This window comes from Elephas maximus, chromosome 24, assembly GCF_024166365.1.
Source record: "Elephas maximus indicus isolate mEleMax1 chromosome 24, mEleMax1 primary haplotype, whole genome shotgun sequence".
NCBI lineage: Eukaryota > Metazoa > Chordata > Mammalia > Proboscidea > Elephantidae > Elephas > Elephas maximus.
In genome coordinates, this window is record NC_064842.1 from 16,309,638 (window position 1) to 16,329,515 (window position 19,878).

Genomic DNA, 19,878 nt, shown 5'->3' on the forward strand with positions numbered 1-19,878 from the left:
GTCAGGGAAGGATTTTTGGTCCCTGGGTTTTTTGTAGCTGCTTCTCTCAGGCCAGGAGAATGGGTTAGGAAAAGACAAAACAAAACAAAACAAAAAAACGCAGAGCACTTCACTCTCTGGCCTAGTAAATTCCAATGTTAATGAAGCCGCCTGGGAAGGGGAGGGGAGGGATCAAATAGATAGGAGAGAGTAGCACCCAGGAATATAGACAAAGTTACTTATCTTGCTTGGTGAGGACTGTTTTATCTGAGATTCCCGAGGGGCATGTAGCCTGTGTGCGTTGGCTGGGTCGAGATTGCCCCCCAGGGTCAGGCCTGCATCCTATGCTTGTGCTGTCTCAGAAGCCGTGGTCAGTTCCTCCACTCCCAGTCCAAAGCCCAGCGCCAAGGTTCCCGAGCTGGGACGCCGCACTCCAGGTTCCAAAACCACTCGCTGCCTCCCGGTGACTTCTCCTCCTGTCAGCCACGTCACTGCACTGCCTGCGTGCACTGGCTGGGCTTCCCCCGAGGTCACTTCTGGGGGCTAGGGCTGTGTCCTGTGTTTGCGCCGTCTCAGGATGCCGTGCTCAGCTCCCCTATGCCCAGTCCAAAGCCCGGCGCCAAGGTTTTCTGACTGGGACGCTAGCTCCAGGCTCTGAAAACAGCCGCTGCTTCCCTGCGGTTGCTTGTTCTCTCGTTAGCCGTGTCAGTGTGCAGCCTAATTGTGCTGGCTGAGTCTCTACGGAGGTTACTCCAGGGGGCTAAGGGTTAGGGCTGTGTCCCATGCCTGCCCCGCCTCAGCAAGCTGCAATCAGCCCCACCGCTCAGCACCCAGAACCGTGAGGGCTCAAGGCTGTGGAGCGGGTCGCAGGTTCCAGAAGCAGTCGTTGGTTCAGGGCGCAGCTTTTCGCTCACCTGTCACTCAGGTCAACTCTTTAGATCTGTGTTTGATGGTCAGGGTTCATAGATTGTCATGTATGTGATCGATTCACTTGTTTTTCTGAGTCTTTGTTGCGAGAGGGATCCGAGGTAGCTTCTACCTAGTCAGCCATCTTGGCCCCGCCTCCCTTTCCTTATTTTTTAATGTTAGGATGCAATATCCTTTAGATTGACAAGAACTCAGGCTTCTAAACTAGACAGATCTGGGTTTAAGTCTCGGTCTTCCCAATTGCCATCTGTTATCTTTGCAGGGGGCTGGATGGGTTGTCCTGTGATTGCTGTGTTTCCCAAAAGCCCAGGACCATGCTGGACCCCTGGCAGAACTTTGGCATACCTCCTTCAGGGTGGTATACTGGCCCCTCCAGTATGGCAAAGAGTCCCTGGGTGGCACAAATGGTTAACACACTCAGCTACTAATTGAAAGGTTGGTGGTTTGAGTCTGCCCAGAGGCACCTCAGAAGAAAGGCCTGGTAATCTACTTCTGAAAAATCATCCTTGGAAACCATATGGAGCACAGTTCCACTGTGACACACATGGGGTCGCCATATGTTGGGGGTCGCCATATGTTGGGGGTCGCCATATGTTGGAAGTGACTCCAGAGTAAGTGGTTTGGTTTTTTTTCCAGTATGGCGAGGGGAGGTGGGCCAGGGCCTGAGAAGGGGCTGCTGCTCGAGATGACAGGTGCCAGAGACCAGCTGCTCCTGGCTGAGCTCTCGGAGGGTGGGCCGTTGGGCCCCAAGCCGTTGCGGGCCACTATGTCTCCCCTCTGCCTCTCACAGGGACGTTCGTCTCGGCCTTCACTGTGCTGTGCGGCGCCCGCACTGACCTCCCGGACAGACACGTGTGCTGCGTCTTCTGGCTGAACATCGCGGCGGCCCTCATCCAGATCCTGACGGCCATTGTGATGGTGGGCTGGATCATGAGCATCTTCTGGGGCATGGACATGGTCATCCTCGCCAGTGAGTAGGGCTTTCACGCAGGGCCCAGCAGGGGCAGCAGGGATGGAGGAGGTGCGGGGCCAGATGGGCTGGGGTGTCTGGGACATTGCATTCATGCCTTTGGGGAGCGGGGCGTGGGCACCTCGCAGGAAGAGCTTCACCTTGGTGAGGTCCTGCTCCTCTCCTAAGCATAGGCACTCCAGAGGGCTTGACTGTGCCGGGGTCTCAGTGCCCCGTGGCTCCTACGTTAGGAGGCCCCCGCCACGCCCCTCGCCGTGTCCCAAGCCACACCCCACACCCTCGCCACGCCCCTTGCCATGTCCCAAGCCATGTCCCACGCCCAGCGCCTCGCCCTCGCCACGCCCCTCGCCGTGTCCCTGCCCCCACGCCACGCCCCTCGCCACGCCTCTCGCCGTGTCCCATGCCCCCACGCCACGCCCCCTCGCCACGCCCCTCGCCGTGTCCCTGCCCCCACGCCACGCCCCTCGCCACGCCTCTCGCCGTGTCCCATGCCCCCACACCACGCCCCTCGCCATGTCCCTGCCCCACGCCACGCCCCTCGCCACGCCCCTCGCCATGTCCCTGCCCCCCACGCCACGCCCCTCGCCACGCCCCTCGCCGTGTCCCTGCCCCCACGCCACGCCCCCTCGCCAAGCCCCTCACCGTATCCCATGCCCCACGACCCGGCCACGCCTGCTGGGAATTATGAATTATGAATCAATGATAGGCAGGGTTTCTTTGCTGAGAACAAGAGGAGGACGGTGTCCCCCACTCAGCTCAAGGCACAGGAGCCATTGCTTTAGTCAAGGAAGCAAACAGGTCAGCTGACAGGACTAGTCAGCCAGGGTGTAGCCCCAGCAGGTTCAGGCCCTCTGGGCCTTCCGTTCTCTGTCTCCGTCATGTAGTTTCCAGAGAAAAGGAAAAAGCTACGCGGTGCATTTACCCACAGGAAACGGCAGAACTGTGTTTTTTTTTTTTTTTGCAGTCGAGAGAGTAATTCCTCCTTCTTTTAAACTTAGCTCTTTGTTAGTTGATACTAAAGCTCTATTATTCCTGATTTGTGTTGAGTAAAAACTCATCAATCACTTAATACAAACCGATTTCAGACACAAAACTGCTTTATGAAAGGGCTTAAAGTTAAAAAATCAAATTTACCAAGGACAACTTTATTAACGTTTTTTTAAATAGCCTAACAAAATTTTAGAACAGATTCCACACGTGCTGTAAGCAACCGTACCTGTGTCCCTGAACCATCATATGTGTCCCGGCCACCTCATTAGCCGCAGGTCCCTCAATAACCAGGACCACACCTCCTTCAGGTGCTTTGACTTCTCTCCACACCCCATCCCCACCCCATGCTCATCACTGTGTCCTACACCCAATAAAACCATTCATAGGTGGCATTATCAGTGCCAGAAGGTAAGTTGTGTCAGGTAAAGACACCAGAGCCAGGCAGGGAAGGCTGGAGTTCAGGGGGCTCTAGGATCATCTAGAATGATCTGAGGCTGACCCCTGTGAGCATCCAAGACCCAGGGCATGCAGAGATGCCAGGGCCAGGCAAGGCCATGGTCAGCAACCAACTGAGGGCTGGAGAAGATGCAGGTACAGAGCCTGAGCTAGATCCACCTGAGCCAGGGGTAGGTCGGACAGGCTGCCTGGAAGCAGGTCCTCAAGGAGCAGAAGTCAGGGGACAAAGTGTGCCAGCTGGGTAGCCTGGGTGCCCCAGATTTAGAGCTCAGAGCAGAGAAAACAAGGTAGATGCTAGGAGCTCAGGGCAGCCCAAGAAGGGGGGGGGGGGTAGGTAGGGGTGGGCTGGTCCCAGAGAGGAATAAATCAGGGGAGCAGTCAGGAGAGTGCGCCTCTGCCACAGCTACTTCCTGCTGGGGGACAGTCTCAGGGAGGACCTCAGGAAGTGAGTGGCAGAACAGGCAGAGGTCAAGACTGGCCATACGGGTCCCTCAAGGGAGCCTCACCCTATAGGCATGTCCAGAGACTTCTTACATTTGGGGGAGGGGTCCAGTGAGTCCTGAAAAGCAAAGGTCGGACAATTTCCCAGGAGGAGTTAGGGGCTTCCCTAGGGCCTGTGGGCAGGAGCTTATTAACCAGTACGCAAGGTACGCACAGGCTTATAGTAAACAAGGTGTCCACGGGTTTAATTGTGTTTACCTACTAATTTGTAGTGCACAATTTCACATCTTTGATGTGGTGAAATTGTCCACTATAGATTAGTAAGTAAGCACAAGTAAGCCTGTGCGTACCTTGTTTATTGAGTCATCATCACTGCCTAGGGAGGTGGCCCTCCATCTCCAGACCCTGTGCCCAGCTGACACCTAGAAGGGATGTCTGCTCTTGGAAGTGTCCTCAGCAGCAGTCAGAGGGCCTGTGACGGTTGCCCCATTTCCGTCCAAATGTACCCCAACTCCACTCTTGCTGCTTCGCCTCTTCATCGAACCTAGCTTCTGGCCAGGCACTTGGGCACTTTGTTCCAGAACCTTTCCATTAAAGTGGAACTAGTCATACCCATGTCCTAGACTAGGTCTCAATAATTGTGTGTTGGTGCCTAATCTGATCTCTGGAGCTTTCTGGCCTTTGGTCAGTCTTAATAACCAGGAACCAAGGGGTAGGACCTTGGAGATAATTTAAAGAGATTCTCTCGTGATGTCCTAGATGAAGACACAGAGACACCCAGAAGTCCAGGTAGGAACCTCGCTTTCCATCACTTCAGGCTGTTGACTCTGAGAAACTTCTCTTCAGTGGCTGGTGTGTGGGACTGTAACTAGGCAACCACGTCAGGCTGCAGAATAGTCAAGTGCAAGGACCTCCACCCTCACCCTTGCCATCCTCTTCCCCACCCTGCAAGCTTTCAGTGTGGGCCAGAGTCAGCAGCTTGGATGTCTGCTGGTTCCGGGGATGCTGTTTTTCATCAGCCTTTTTAGAAGGCTTTGAGGGGATGGACTCGAGGGCTACACAAGAAGTCCAGTCACACCTCACGGTTAACCATGTGGCCCTTATCTGGCCTGACCACCAGACGCATTTACCAATCTCAGTAAGGCATGACTTTCCACTTTTTCCAAAAATGAAACCCACCCTCAAAGGATAAATAGTTGCCATTTTGAGACTGTGCCTTAGACTGGGATTGCTCTGAGCGATAATGGAGCGTGTGTGTCCCAGGATGACAGCTTAAGGGAATAATCACAATTAACTTGTCTGTCCCAGCAGACAGTAGGATACAGGGCTGCTCTTTCTGGTGTCACTCCAGCCCTTTCCGGTAACAATGAACTAAGTGTTCCAGTTGTAAAATATAGAATGATTTTTGCATTGTCCAGGGCATCATCAACAAACATACCGTTAAGAAAAAGTCCTAAGAGGGAAATCAGAGAAATATAAAGTAAAATAGGAGTTAAATTAGAAATTGACGAGCATGCTGCTCTATTTATAGTAATCAGAACAATCAACAACAGCCTGGCTTCGCCATGGTAGCTCTATGGAACCAGTTGCCGGTGAATTGATTCTGACTTTCGGCGACCCCATGTGTTGCAGAGTAGAACTGCTTCATAGTGCTTCCAAGGCTGTGACCTTTCAGATGCAGATTGCCAGCCTTTCTTCTGAGGCACCTCTGGGTGGGTTCAAACTGCCAACCTTTTGGTTAGTAGTCAAGGACTTAGCCAATTGCACCACCCAGGGACTGCAGCTCTATGGTAGCCTCTCCCTATTGCCACACTCATGGCAGACATTGCTTATCAATCATGGCACTCTTGAGCAATCCCACATGTTCTCAACACATGGCTTCAGGCAGTTACTACCAACTGATCAGAGATCAGCAAGATAAAATCTTTTTGTCATCCCGGGTCCTGGGTCTTGCCCAAAGCATTAGGTTTTATACATGTGGCTCTTGTTCACATAAAGGGCTAGCCATATGGCCCGGACAGGTGGGCTGGGGCCAGGACTGGTCACTTCAGCGTCTTCAAGTTGTCATGGCCAAACTTTTCCTACAGCTGTTCCTCCTCTGGTCCCTCCTGGATCCATCTGGGGGCAAACATGGGCTAGGGTGGAAAAGAATGAGGGGCAGGAGGCAGGTAGATGCTTGGGCTTCCCTGAGACACAGAGGGCTGGTGAGGTGTTGGGGGGAGCTTGCTGGCAGCGTATCACTGGCGGGAGCCCTCCCCAGGTGCACCTCTCCAGGCCAGCCACCGACCTGCACACTGGAGGGGCTCAGGGCCTGGGGCTGGCTAGTGGCCATAATGGTTGGTCATCGTGATGGTCACTGTAATTGCGCCGAGCTCTCCACCCCTCTCCCATCTCCCAGGACCCCCCTTGGGCCCTCCTTTCCATATTTCCAGTTTTCCCCATGGCCACTGGTTTCAGACTGTGTTCTTTCTTTTCCTTTTTCTCCTCTTTCTCATGCTGCCTCACATCCTTGTGATGCTCCACAGTTTCCCAAGGTGAGTCTGCTGAATGGACACAGGGCCTGTGCCCAGCGCTGCCTGGGCCCCCTTCACAGAGGCCCCCACACCTACCCACAATACCCCATTCACCCAGTAGGTCAGCGGGCTTTACATTGAACCATTATGTAAAGTGTTTAAACAGAGACAGAAGTAGAGAGCCTGGTATAACCCACCGTGGTGATGGAGTCAGCTCTCACTCCTGGTGACCCCGTGTGGGGCAGAGTAGGACTGTGCTCCACGGGGCTTTCAGTGGCTGATTTTTCAGAAGTAAAACACCAGGACTTTCTTCTGAGGAGGCTCTGGGTGGGCTCGAACCTCCAGCCTTTTGGTTACTAACTGAGTATGTTACTATTTATATCATTCAGGGACTCCGAGCCTAGTATAGTAAAGCCTAGTGTAGTATACCCCTAAACACCCACATCAGCTTCAAGAGTGACCTGCTCATGGCCACTCTCATTTCCTCTATTACTCTCTACATTCTCCCCATCCCCACTGCCAGATCGTTGTTGCTTTGTGCCATCAAGTCGATTCTGACTCATAGCGACCCTGTAGGACAGAGCGTGACTGCCCCATAGGGTTTCCTAGGCTGTAACTTTACAGGAGCAGATCGCCAGGTCTTTTCTTCCATGGAACTGCTATTGGGTTCGAACCACTGACCTTTCGGTTAGCAGTCGAGTGCTTAACCATTTCACCATGCGGGCTCATTCATTGCTAGATTATTAGGACCTAAAACTGATGATCCCTCTACTAAATGAAGAGAAAAAATAGTTAGGTCCACTGAAGTGCCTCTGTGTGCTACGTTATCAGCTAATGGGTGGTAACTGTTCGGCAAATCCCCATAAACCCATTGCCATTAAGTCAACTCCCACTCATCGTGACCATATAAGACACAGTAGAGCTGCCCCTAGGGTTTCCTAGGCTGTAATCTTTACAGAATCAGACTATCACATCTTTCTCCCACGGAGCAGCTGGTCGGTTCCAAAGGCCGATATTTCGGTTAGCAGCTGAGTGCTTAACCACTGCGCCACCAGGGCTTCTCCCAGCAAATCCTAGCCATATAATTTCACCCATAAATATTTCAGTAGGTATCCCTTTTTTAAAAAAGTATAACCAAAATACCCTTTCACACCCAAATAAATTAGCAACAATTCCTTAATATCAGTAGTGTTCAAATTGTCCCAGTGGTCTCATAATTACCAACAATGTTTTAAAGGCTCAAATCCTCAGGCACCTTTACCTGGGTCGAATATAGGAAAAAAAGAAAAAAAAAGCCTGTTGCTATGTGGTGAGTCGACTCCGATTCATGGCAACCCCATGTGTCTCAGAGTAGAACTGTGGCCCGTAGGGTTTTCAGTGGCTGACTTTTTGGAAGGACATCTTCAGGCCTTTCTTCCAAGACACCTCTGGATGGACTCAAACCTCCAACCTTTTGGTTAGCAGCTGAGCTTGTTAATTGTTTGCACCACTCTGGGTTGAACATGCTCATGGTTACTCCCTTTTTGTCCCTGCCTGGCACCTTCTCTCAAGGCTCTGCCCTGGGAAACCACATCAGTCTGGTGGGGCTGCCTTTATGCAAGGGCTTCCCAGGTGTGGCTTCTGAACCACGCTGATGACCTTCCAGCTCCCACCCCAAATACCCTCTTCTCTTGTATCCTCTCTAAGCCCCAAATTCCACAATTCTTGATTCATTCCTTTCTCATTCAGAAGCCATTGCCCATGGGGAAAGTTGTGCACAGACTGTAACTCTCACCCACCCTCAGTGTGCATGAGGTCTCCTGAGCACGTTTTGGTTTGGGGGCCCCTCCTGGAGAAATCCTGAGGGAAAGAGGTGTCTAACCGTCTCTCCTCTGCTTCCTCCTCACAGGCTACAAGGAGCAGGGCAACCCCCAGCAGCTGTGAGCCCCACAGGAGCCGCCTGGACAGGTGGGGTGGCCCTGGGGAGGCTGCCCCAAGCAGTGTGGACACAAGGACCTTTGCATTTTCTCTTCTGCCATTTCCTGGGCTTGGCGGGGTGGGGGTGGGGGATATTTTAAAAATATTATTTATTTTGAAAATGCATCTGCTTTTCTCAGCAGCCCTGAAGGCTGCCAGCTCCTCCCCCTACTCCAGAAAGCACTGTAGGCCCGGGAGTGCTGGGGAGTGGGGTGAAGGGAATGCAGAGAGAGAGGCAGAATGCTCAGGCAGCCACTGGGCTGCTAAGAGGCCAGTCCCCCATCCCCACCCTGGCCCTGCCTGGTACGCCGTCCATTTGGAGGGCACACTGGGGCTGCTGGACTGGACCAGGGTGATCCCGGTCTGAGTAGGGCAGGGGCTTCCAAGGGGGCAGGGCTGCAGTGGGCACTTCCTCTGGCCCCAGCCCCTGCCTGTCAATTCTGGTGCCCTGAGTGTTTGTGATCTCCTTCTGGAGACCAGGTTGGGGGCGGAGGATGGACAGACTCCAGCCCAGCCTGGAGAGGCCTCCCTCCCCCCCCCCCCAGAGAGGACAGAGGCCCACAGGTCCCTGGTCCCGTCCTCCCTACTGCACCCCAGCCTCCACGCCCCTGGAGTCTAGGAGGCTCTGGGTGTTTTGACCTTTGTTTCCCTGGGAAGGAGGGCTATGGCTCCACCCCTGGAGCAAAACTGCTGGAATCCCCAGATGTTTATACACAAAACGACCAGAATAGGTCTGAGCAGAGCATCGGCTGGCCGCCTTCCACATTACGCTTCACAACGCTGCAGGTTGCAGTCCTTGTTCTGAAACCGTTGGGGCCAGATGTGGTTTTGAATTCAGAAAGTTTGGGTTTGAGAAAGGCGAGAGAATACATTTACCATATATTTGGTAACACCCCAGCAGAGTCTGAACAACCCCCACAGCAAAGACCATCGATATTGCTGCTGAGAGATGTGAATCGTCACGCTCACTGCGATCAATAAAAACCTTAAATGGCCTCGCCTCAGTGTAGGTCAGATGTTGCCACTATACATGTTGCGGGAAAAAACTTGCTGTTGGAGAACTCTTTGGATTTCAGGATTGCAAAAATCTTAATAATAGTTTTTATGGAATTGCAGACAGATGCGTTAGAGGGTGAAGTTATTCACCCTACCCAAGGATTTCTCCCTTTGCAAAGGGACCCCAGGGCCCTCCTGAAGGGACTGTGACAGGTAAATCCTAGAGGAGGGAGAAACCCAAACCCTCAGAAGCTGTCCACACTACTGCCGACCAAGTCTCAATCTGAAATGTCAGAGAGAAAGGAAATCCAAGAGTATAACGATAAAATGACATTAGGTATCTGTTTTTTTTTTTTTTTAGCAGATAGGAAGCTACAAGGTAGGACTGGTGCAGAACTAGTACCTGACTCCCTGGACATTGTACTATTGGGTGTGTCCTCTCTGAGGGGCTTCTCTTGCCGATCAGGGACTTGGGCAGAATTTGGCCAGGACTGGAGAGGTGACACCTTCTGGCCATTTTCTCCATTGCTGGTGGGAAATACTTGGGGAACAGTGCCTCCTCCCCGCTCCCCCTCCTACCCCGCCCAAGGCTTTAGGCTGAAAAATCACCAGCCCTCAGCTTGACAGGCCCCTTGCTCCACCTTGAGCAGCTCTGGAGGCCACTGCTTGTGTCATCTCCATTCTTAAAGCCCCCACTGGGGGCAGTAGCCCACCACCCTGGGGGGCCAAGCCCACCTACCCATCCACTATCCAGTTACCAACCAGTTGCCATCAAGTTGACTGAGACTTATGGTGACTCCATGTGTGTCAGAGTAGAACTGTGCTCCGTAGGCTTTTCAGTGGCTGATTTTTCTGAAGCAGATCACCAGGCCTTTCTTCCAAAGCCCCTCTGTGTGTACTCGAACTGCCAACCTTTGAGTTAGGGAGCATGTTAACCATTTGCACCTCCCAGGGACTCCATCCACTAGGCTTTCTAGTTACAGTCCTGCCAGAGAAGTGGGCCTTGAGTTTCCTGTGGAATGGACAGCTCTCGAGGAGTAAAACTCACCACCCCTGGGCCCCGATTCGAGGGGTAGGTTTTCTGCTCCTAGACCGGTCCTACCTTGCTGTCCCCCTAGTTTGATTGAGCTTCTCATCCTTCTTCCATGGCTGCCTGGGGCTGGGCTGCACTTTTTGAACACCTGGCAGTGTTTCAGAGCCCTAGTGGTGCAGTGGTTAAAGTGTTCGGCCGCTAGCTGAAGGGTGGGCAGTTCAAACTCACAAGCTGCCCCGTGGGAGAAAGAGGTGACGGTCTGGTTCTATAATAGGATTTACAACATTGGGAGCCCTATGGGGCTGTTCTCTGTCCTGTAGGGTCTCTATGAGTCAGGATCGACTCGGAGGCAGTGGGGTTTGGTTTTGGTTTGGGGGTAGTGTTTCATTTTCTCCTGTCCTTCTTTATTCATGACCCCTGCCCAGGCCTTTGCTTCTTTCCTGGTATTCTACCAGCTATTTGGAATCCTCTGTGTTTTCGAGGGGTGTGGGACCAGATTTGGTTTTACCCCGAAAACCAGAACCATTGGCTGTGGGAAGGAAGCATCCTGCAGGCCAAGGCAGGAGCAAGCAGGCTGCTCCCTAGGAAGCTGCATCAGAGAAGGGAGACTCCCCTGTAAGCAGATCAAACAGCTCCAGCTAAGGAAAATGATGGGGCTCCGCCACCCCTGCCCCTCGCCCACGGCTGGCACCAACCCACGGCGCTTCCACCCTAAACAACTCTCCCAAGTACGCCTGATGCACCCTGGAGTGGTGACGAGTGAGAGAGGAGAATCTTACTTCCCTGGCTTCGGGGTGGGGGCGGCTGATGAGGGGTAGAGAAACGATAGCAATTTGTGCCGTGTGTTTAGTGACACAATCCAAACACAGGTGGGATTTTTTTGAGTGACGGGTGTCACCATGAGCTCCAGTGTAGGATGCATGAATACAGGGGCTTGTGTACTTGGAAGGACATGTTCCCCTCTGCAGCACCCCCAGACCCATGCAGGCCTACCCCACCTGAGGGCTGCTTCTCCCCAGTTGAGAACACCTCAGCCAGGGAAGAAAGCCCCTTCCCAGGTAACTGGTATGTGGGAGGAAGCAAGAGGACACCCACCTTTGTCCTCAACAATGAGGGTGGATCTGCTTGAAATAGTATTCCTCTAAATTAGACCATGACTCCAAAGTCTTGTCTCCATTCGATGAGGGACAGCTAAACAGCCACTCAGACAGTTAAAGGACCAGAGTTCGTTTATTAAACCAGCCAGCGACAAATTAGGGCCCACATGCCAGCAGGCACTTGGCTGACATGCAGCCCTTTTGTGACCGATCCCAGCTTTGCCTCGATGGCGCAGCACCAGGGAGAGGGTCCCAAAGTCACAGGGCACATTTCAGTTTCCAGCCTTTACCAGTCAGAAGTCAGCAGGATGCTCCCCAGCAATGGGTGTTTGGGGCAGGAATTGAGGCTTGCAGAGATGTTCAGAGTGACTGAGGTGCTCCCAGGACCTAGCTGTGGCCCAGTGATGAAAAACCAGTTGCCGATGAGTCGACACCAACTCATGGTGCCCCCGTGTGTGTCAGAGTAGAACTCTGCTCCATAGGGTGTTCAATGGCTGGGTTTTTGGAAGTAGATCGCCAGGTCTTTCTTCCAAGGCACCTCTGGGTGGACCTGAATCCCTAAGCTTTCAGTTAGCAGCTGAGCATGTTAACCATTTGTACTACCCAGGGATGCCAGCACAGTGATCAGAGAGCGGTCGTTCCCTCAGGCTAGAGTGGGACTCTGGAGCAAGTGTGAGCCACCTAGTGGCCCAGAAGTATCCTATGGACAGTAAAGAATTGACCCAGATCTTCATCTAGCCCTGAGTCAGTTTCAGAGCTGAGGACTTCAGGCCAGGAAGCCGGGGCCCCAGGCACTGTGGTGCTGCTGGGCTGGGCTGTGCTGCTGTGACCTTACCCAGTGCCTGGCCACAGCGTCCCAGCCCCAGCCTGACAGACAGCTGTCCTGACCTTGGAGCCAGTCTCTGCCCTTGAGGGGAGGTGAGGAATGGGAGTGCGAGCAAGTACCCTCTCTGCCACCCCAGCCGCAATGACAAGAACAGCCCCGTGTGGTAGAACTTACCAGCACAGTGTGGAGTGTTTTACCTCCTAGAACCCTTACCAACAGCCTGGTAGGGGAGATGTTAGTATGCTGTACATTCAGACGTCAATTGAGGCACCAAGAGAGGAAGTCACATGCCCCAAACACACAGCTCAAGGATAGCAGAGCTGGGGGCTAATCAGGTCTGGCTGACTCCACAACCTGTGTCAGAGTGCTCCTTACAGCCCTGCACCAGAAGCATGGAGTCAGAGGGGGCTGAGAGGGGCAGGAAGAGAGGAGCCTCTGAGGGACCTTGCCCACTCAGAAGTAATAGGGTGAAATGAAAAACCTCCTCAGAAAGAACCAGAAGGCTGTTGTACCTCTCTGCTCCTCCACCTCCACCCCTCCACCACCCTGCTCACCCTGTCTCACAACACACCCCGTCCTCGCCATACTGGACAAGCCCTCAAATCCACACTCCTTGTTTCCCCTTACTGAGGATATAAGAGAATGGTGGCTAGGGGTAGAGCTGGCGTTAGGAGCTGCCCAGTCCTAACAGCAAACACCAAATCAGTCACCAGTGACTCTCCCAGTCTACAGTCTCCAGTTCTTCCTACACAAGATGTCTCAGGCGTGGCAGTGAATTTACCTCACCCAAATGCCAGGAAGGCTGAGGGGCAGTGAGGAGAACTCACCTAAAATGGAGATAACAGAGAACAAATGGCCACGTGGTTAACATACCTCCTGGAGGGAACAAGGACCCAGAATCTCACAAAGGAAAACCATAAATGTAACCTAAACACCAAGTCGTGAGCCAGTGAAAAGTAGATCTGAACCCCAGGGCCAGAGAGGACACCTGCGCAATGCTTGAGGCGTGCGAAGCAGAAAGTGATTATTCAAATGACGGTAGGCTTTCTGGGTCTCACTGGTTCTCTAAAATACAAAACACAAAACAAAAAAAACAGAAAAAGCTTTTGGTGAACCAAAAAATTTCCTGCCCAAACAGGGTGAGTTCGAGAGAATTCTCTTCAGTTCTGCCTTCTTGCCCCTGAACTCCTGGACTCCAGCTCTTCCTGGTGCCTGGGCCTGGGCAGAGTCAGCTGTGCAGAGGGAGCCAGGGCCACGTCTTGGCTCCTAGGCCCACCTCAAGCTTTAATTACACTGGTTGTTTTTATTGTGTTAGTGATGTTGGCAAAGAAAGACTCAGGCATTGTATAAACTGGTTGGGGACATATAATTTAAACGTAATGCTCAGAGTTGGTGGTTGCAAGCACTGTTTATTGTTTTTATTATTTCTTCCCTTGCTGGATTTGTTTGAGGGCTTGGAGGTGGAAAAAAAAGGAGGTGAGAGGGCGTTTTTTAAAGCATCACCCAGCTGTGCTGACCCTCCCCTCGCCTTCTGTGTGGTTAGGGGCTTATTGAGGCCATCGCTGACCATCTGCTGACCCCTAGGGTCAGAGGCTGAACAGAGCTAGTTCCATTCCCCTCAATGGTCCCTCTCAGTAGAGTTTAGTGAGTTTGCATCATTCATTCAGCAAACACTGACTGAGCTCTAATGTGGGCCAGCCCGGTCTGGGGCTAGGCTTTGAAGGAAGGGATCAGGGATGCAGATTTCCTGGAGAGCAGCAATGCCCTGCCAGCCACACCCCTGCCACCTCCCAGCCTGCACAGGTAAAAGAGCAAGAGCAGGGGTGAGCAGGCATGGGAGAAAGGGGACATGTTCTCCAAGGACTGGGCTGGGCCTTCTCTCTCCAGAGAGCTCTGTGCACATCTCTAGGAGATAAGGAGGCCAGGTCAGTCAGGGGAAGAGAGGCTGGGGTCAGCTTGAGCAGGTGGGTAAGAGGCTCCGGGTCCTGTGTTTTTCATTAGTTTTCTTCCCATTAGATTCTTAAACCAAAACCAAAGTAGTGGTCATCGAATCAGCTCTGACTTAGGGCCAACTTACGTGTGTCAGAGCAGAACTCTGCTCCACGGGGTTTTCGGGCTGATTTTTTGGAAGTAGATCACCAGGTCCTTCTTCTGAGGTACCTCTGGGTGGACTCAAACTTCCAACCTCTCAGTTAGCAGCCGAGTGTGTTAACCGTTTATACCACCCAGGGACTCCATTAGATTCTTAGGGCTTCTAACTGTTCACCACAGGATCACTGAGGTGGGATGTGCTCATACCCAGCTACCATGAATCTACCCTAAATCCCACATGGTGATTGAAAAGTCGCAGGGGAGACTTAATAGGATGAAGCCTCTGGTGAAGGGTGAGCAGGGAAAACCCCACTGGAGTGATCCCAAATGCCCCCACCCATAGTTTCAGAGCTTTAGTGCTGATGATACTGACTCCCCATGCCTCTCTGACTCCCTCGTGCCTCAATTTACCCATCTGCAGGTTGGAAACAAGGCCCTGTCAGAGCAAAGGGCTTAGAGGGTGGATCCCATTCAGGAAAGGAAAAGGAGAAGCTCGTCTCGCGGGGGCAGGCCTCAGGGCCTCAGAGACTGGCAGTCCCTGGGGCCAGCGCTCTTTCTGTGGTAAAACAGAAACCTCAGCTCCAATTCTACGCTCCTCCTGCTCCCATCCCAGAGGGCAGGAAGGCCGATGCTGAGTCCCACGTGTGTCTCCTGAGTGTGTCTCTCACTTTGGGTTTATCCGTGGATCCTCGGTTCCCAGCCCTTCTCCCTCCTTCCCTGTGTTTACCAAAATGCCAACCACCCAGGCTGACTGGAACTCCACAGTCCACCACCTCACCTCATTTTCACCCCCAAGTGGGCAGAGGCCTCCAGCTTGGCCCACTCCCACATTCACCTTGACACAGGACAGAATCTGTCTGGAGACCTGGGATTAGGACTTGAAGTGTCCAGAGGAGCCCACGCCCCCAGTGCCCCCAGTCCCATGAGCTCAGTCTCCTTCCAGCATGAGCTCTTGCTGGGGGTATTTTTTTGCCCTTGTTACCTGGTCCCAGTTGTACGCACTGTTTCCTCTCTCTCTCCAGGGCCCCTGGTCTGTGGATCTCTTCCTCCCAGGTCCATGGACTCAGCATCCCCTGCTAAACACACCTGTTTTTATTCCCACCCCGCCCCCATTGCAGCTTGGTCTTCTCAGGGCCTTCCATGGGATAGGGAGGGGTGGGCCTGCCTAGAGAAAAAGGGGCACTGGTCTCTTTCTGGGACTCTTCTAGGGCTACAAACAGTCCTCTTCTGAAGCCCCTTTCTGGCCCTACAGTCCACCCACCTACCTGAGTATAAGAACCAGGGGGTAGAAAAAGGAAAGGAGCTTACTTTCAGCCCATTTTCTGGGTTGAACTTGATAGGCTGTTTCAAGCAGGGAGAAAGGATGGTGGAGGCTGTAGCAGGCTCCCCCAGGGCACCTTTCCCTGGAAGCCCTGGGCACCTGTGGAAACACCTGGCTGGCTCTTTTCCTAGCCTAGGCTCAGTGCTCGTGTACATGGTGCCACTTTTTTTTTTTTTTTTTTTTACCACATACATGAAAACAACACAATTGGTTCTGTGTGTATCAGCTGAGTTTATTTGTATGTGGATGAGTGTTGTGACTTGCAGTGTTTGGATACCGTGCTTGGCTTGGTTCGGGTCTCTCTTCTTTCTGTTAAGTTGACTGCTGTACATTTTCGTTGTTCTCAGACAAGACTCACAGTCTTATCTTCCAGGACTTTCTTGTCTCCACTTCTACCCAGACTCACTGGAAACCCCTCAGATGTACCCCCACCCCACTCCCACCAGCTTTCCCAGGGATCCAATCCAGCTGTGGGGGTATTTCCAGCCCATTCCAATGATTGGAGCCTGCCTTGGTTCCAAGAGAGGAAGAAACTTCTAATATTGGGGACCTAGGAAAGCTTCCAGACTTGCCCTGGCCCAGTCCTTGCAGCCTGGCACCCCAGCAGCCAGGTGGAGGATGGCTCAGGCCTGTCAGCTTAGCTTCCCCCCCGTGCCCTCAGGACCATGCTCCGCCAGGCTTTGCCCCAGTGCTGCTCAGGGGTCTCCACAGCGCCCCTGGGGCTGGGCATGGTTCCATTGTCTCCAGAGTTCTGCCAGCTTTGAACTTCGTAACTCAAGCAGCGTTACTATACGTGTAATGACAAATACCATGTAGGACAATAAAACCTGTGTATAAATCTCCATGTACATATTTATATAAACAGGAGCATACCTTCTATAAATACATAAAGCATGACATCTCCTTGGCATTCGAAATTTGTGTGTTTTTTTTTTAAATCCTGGAAAATATGGCTTTGGAAACCTTTTCTTCCTTTCCCTCTTTTCTATGTAATAAACATTCATGTCATATTTCTGGTGGTTTCTCAAATCCCTGTGTCCTCTTGTCTTTGTGATTAAACAGCTCTCTGACTGCCTCCCCCCTCTCTGCAGCATTCACTCTTGGGCTCCTTCCCATTGTGCAGGCTGCCCTTCTGGAAGGCAGGGCTTGCCCTCCTCCAGTCCCTTTTCTGCATTCCCCTTCTCCTGGGAGGCTTGTACAGGTGGGCTCAAGTGGCCGCAGCTTTGGTAATCTTTGATGCTCCGAGCCCTCTGTGACCAGGAATGTGCAGACAAAATTGATCATCAGGACCCAAGCTTGGTTCACAAAGAAGAAGCACACAGATTAAGCTCATTTCATTTACTTTATTGTTAGACTGGCTGAAGAGGGAGATATGTGTGACATACACATGTGACAAAGTCTCATGTAAACAAGAAGCAGGGTAAGAGTGGTTAGACAACTTATACCTAGCTGTTCAGCTAGACAGAAGCTATGCCTATTAACAACCAGGGACTGCCTGAACTGACGTCACCTTGGAGGGAAGTACGGGGCACGGTCCACAGCCAGCCAACACTCATTAAGAATCAGATGAAGACCTAGAGAGCTTATCATATTTGTGGATGAGAGTAAGTATATAGATTAGATGAACAAATTGGAATCCAAAAGCATCTTGACAGGCAGAGGCAATCTAACAAGATGAAATCTAATAGCATTAAATGGAAAAGTTGTTCTTGGAATTAACATTTCATACTTTGGGGGCCATTTGACAGGCAGCTCAGTGTCTATCAGCATGGTGATATGGCTGATAGAAACAGATAATTTGATTTCAGATGCTTTAAGAGCACCAGGCTGGGGTCTACAAGGAGCCCACGTCTTAAGGGGTACATTCTTCACTGGGTGCCAGGGCAGGAAGGGCTGCTTATACCCCGAAGGAAAAGCCCATTTTCTTTGACCCTTTGTTCATCCCAGCCCAAGACCCTTGGGGAATCACCATTCTGGTCCACTTACCAGAGTGTTTGGCGATGTTTATCGAGAGAGGCTTCAGTCTCAAGGGCTTTGATGCTGCCATTGCCCTAAAGAGTGAATCAGCTTCAAAATACAATGTTTTGGTGACTATTCAAGCTCAACTGCATGACCCCATCAAGACCCTAAAAAGGGTTTCTGTGCCCAGGACTGACTTCATTCTCTTCTAGTACCAAGACTCAAAGCCCAAAGCAGCGTAGAGACCCAACACACTACCAGAGTCTCCCAGGTGCTATAGGGAGCATTTCTTGGTTGTGTCGATCTTCCAAATACTCAATAGGCTAAAATGATGCTGGGAATGCTCTTGGCCAGAGAATTTCTTTTGCAGAGCTTCTCCACTTCCGAGGGGCTGGCAGGAAGGTAAATAGGGAGATAAAGTCAGCATTACCCTCTAGCCCCACAACATAAAGAGAAGAAACCCTTCAAGTGCACCAAGATATCTTTTCCTCTCCCAGCCCCAATCCTCCCGCTCTCAGGAAGGTGACTCAGGTTGAGCCAGCCAGTGCCTCTCTCCCAGAGGGTGAGTACCTGTGTCCCCCACTGAGTGAATTCTCCTCAAACACAGGGGGGAAGGACTCTGACAAGCACCAAGGCATCTGCTTCCCAGAACTCCCCACACGTCCAGGTTCTTAGAGCATTTCGTGCTTGGCTGTGGCCAGCCACAGGAAGGGATACATGAGTAAGCACTGGGGGAGGAGAGGTGGGTGGAGGCAGGAAGGCCGTGGTTGGATTTGTCTATCCATTCCTTAGCACGAAGCCTTCAGAGGAGGAGGGGAGCACACACACACCTGGGCCAGGGCAATGTGGGCTGCATGCAGGGCCACCTGAGCCCAGAGGGTGGGTTCTCGTTTCTGAGACTACCAATACGGGCATTTCTGGGCTCCTAATAGCAAGTCAGCACCTGATTAAAGCCTCTGTGGAATGGTCGTGTAACCCAAGATTCAGTTTCTACAAAACATATCAGGAACAAATTTGAATGACAATAGTAACAACTGTTATCACATGCATTGTGCTATATTGTTTGCAAAGTACTTTCCTCCTTCTTCAAGAAGAGCTTCCACCTGAACTGCATTTATTGGTTGTCTTCTATGTGCTATGGAAACCCTGGTGGCATAGTGGTTAAGAGCTATGCTGCTAACCAAAATGTTGGCAGTTTGAATCCACTAGGTGCTCCTTGAAAATTGTGTGGGGCAGTTCTACTCTGTCCTACAGGGTTGCTATGAGTCGGAATCGACTCAATGGCGCTGGGTTTTACCATGTGCTATGAAGGCAGTGGTGGTTCAGTGCTAGAATTCTCGCCTCCCATCCAGGAGACCTGATTTCGATTCCTGGCCAATGCACCTTATGGGAAGCTACCACCCTGCAGTAAAGGCTTGTATGTTGCTATGATGCTGAACAGGTTTCAGTGGAGCTTCCAGACTAAGACAGACTAGGAAGAGAGGTCCAGTGATCTACTTTCAAAAATCAGCCAAAGAAAACCCTATGGATCTTAACATTTTGATCTGCAAATGATCATCGGGATGCCACAGGACAGGACAGTGTTTTGTTCCATTCCGTTGTGCATAAGATTTCCATGAGTGGGGGCCGACTCAGTGTCAGCTAACAACAACCATGTGCTAGGAATTTTCACCTGTGCTATTTTATCTTCACAAATCTATAAAATGGTTTTTACATCACACTCTCATTAATATCTGAAGACACAGGCTCAGAGAAGTTAAGCCACTTGCCCAAGACTCACAACTGGTTAGTAGCAGAGCCACAACTTGAATCCCACCTCCGACATCCAGTTCCTGTACCACGGAGGTCTCTCAGCCAGGGACTGTTCCTTCCCTCACCTGTGAAAGACTCCCTCTTGGACCCTTGATGAGAGAATCTTCCAGAAATGGTTACTGAGGGTTTTGGGCCCCCTCTGAGGCCAGGATTAGGTGACCTTTAACAGGGAACATCGCCTGCTGTTCTAAGTATCTACCCTGGGCAGACCTGCCTGGGATGACAGGGTGATGTCAGGAGTGAGAACCACTCACATTTGCACCTCACGGTGGGCTGAGATGTCCACTCAGGCACATGATCAAGAACAAGTGTGGAGGTAGAATAGGGGCCCAACCCTCTTCATACATCATATATCATATGCACACCTGGGAGATGTATTTGTTTCCTAGGGCTGCCCACTAGGTATCTTAACACAACAGCAATTTATTCTCTCACAGTTCTGGAGGCTAGAAGTCCAAAATCGAGGTGTCATCAGGGCCCTGCTCCCTGTGGAGGCTCCAGGGGAGTATCC

At 51.8% G+C, this 19,878-nt stretch overlaps 1 protein-coding gene across 2 annotated transcripts in view; it reads left to right on the plus strand.

Moving 5' to 3' along the window:
* The window catches only part of STUM (stum, mechanosensory transduction mediator homolog), an 86,725-nt gene extending 70,181 nt beyond the window's left edge, over nt 1-16,544 (plus strand). Inside the window, exons 2-3 of one of the 2 annotated variants that reach the window (XM_049868304.1) lie at nt 1,697-1,876; nt 14,697-16,544. In XM_049868304.1, the coding sequence (XP_049724261.1) occupies nt 1,697-1,876; nt 14,697-15,115 (599 nt within the window). In that variant the 3' untranslated portion in view covers nt 15,116-16,544. Of the gene's footprint in view, nt 1-1,696; nt 1,877-8,164 lie in introns of both variants that reach the window. The other variant, XM_049868305.1, reaches the window with a different exon arrangement.
* The last annotated feature ends 3,334 nt before the right edge of the window (nt 16,545-19,878 follow it).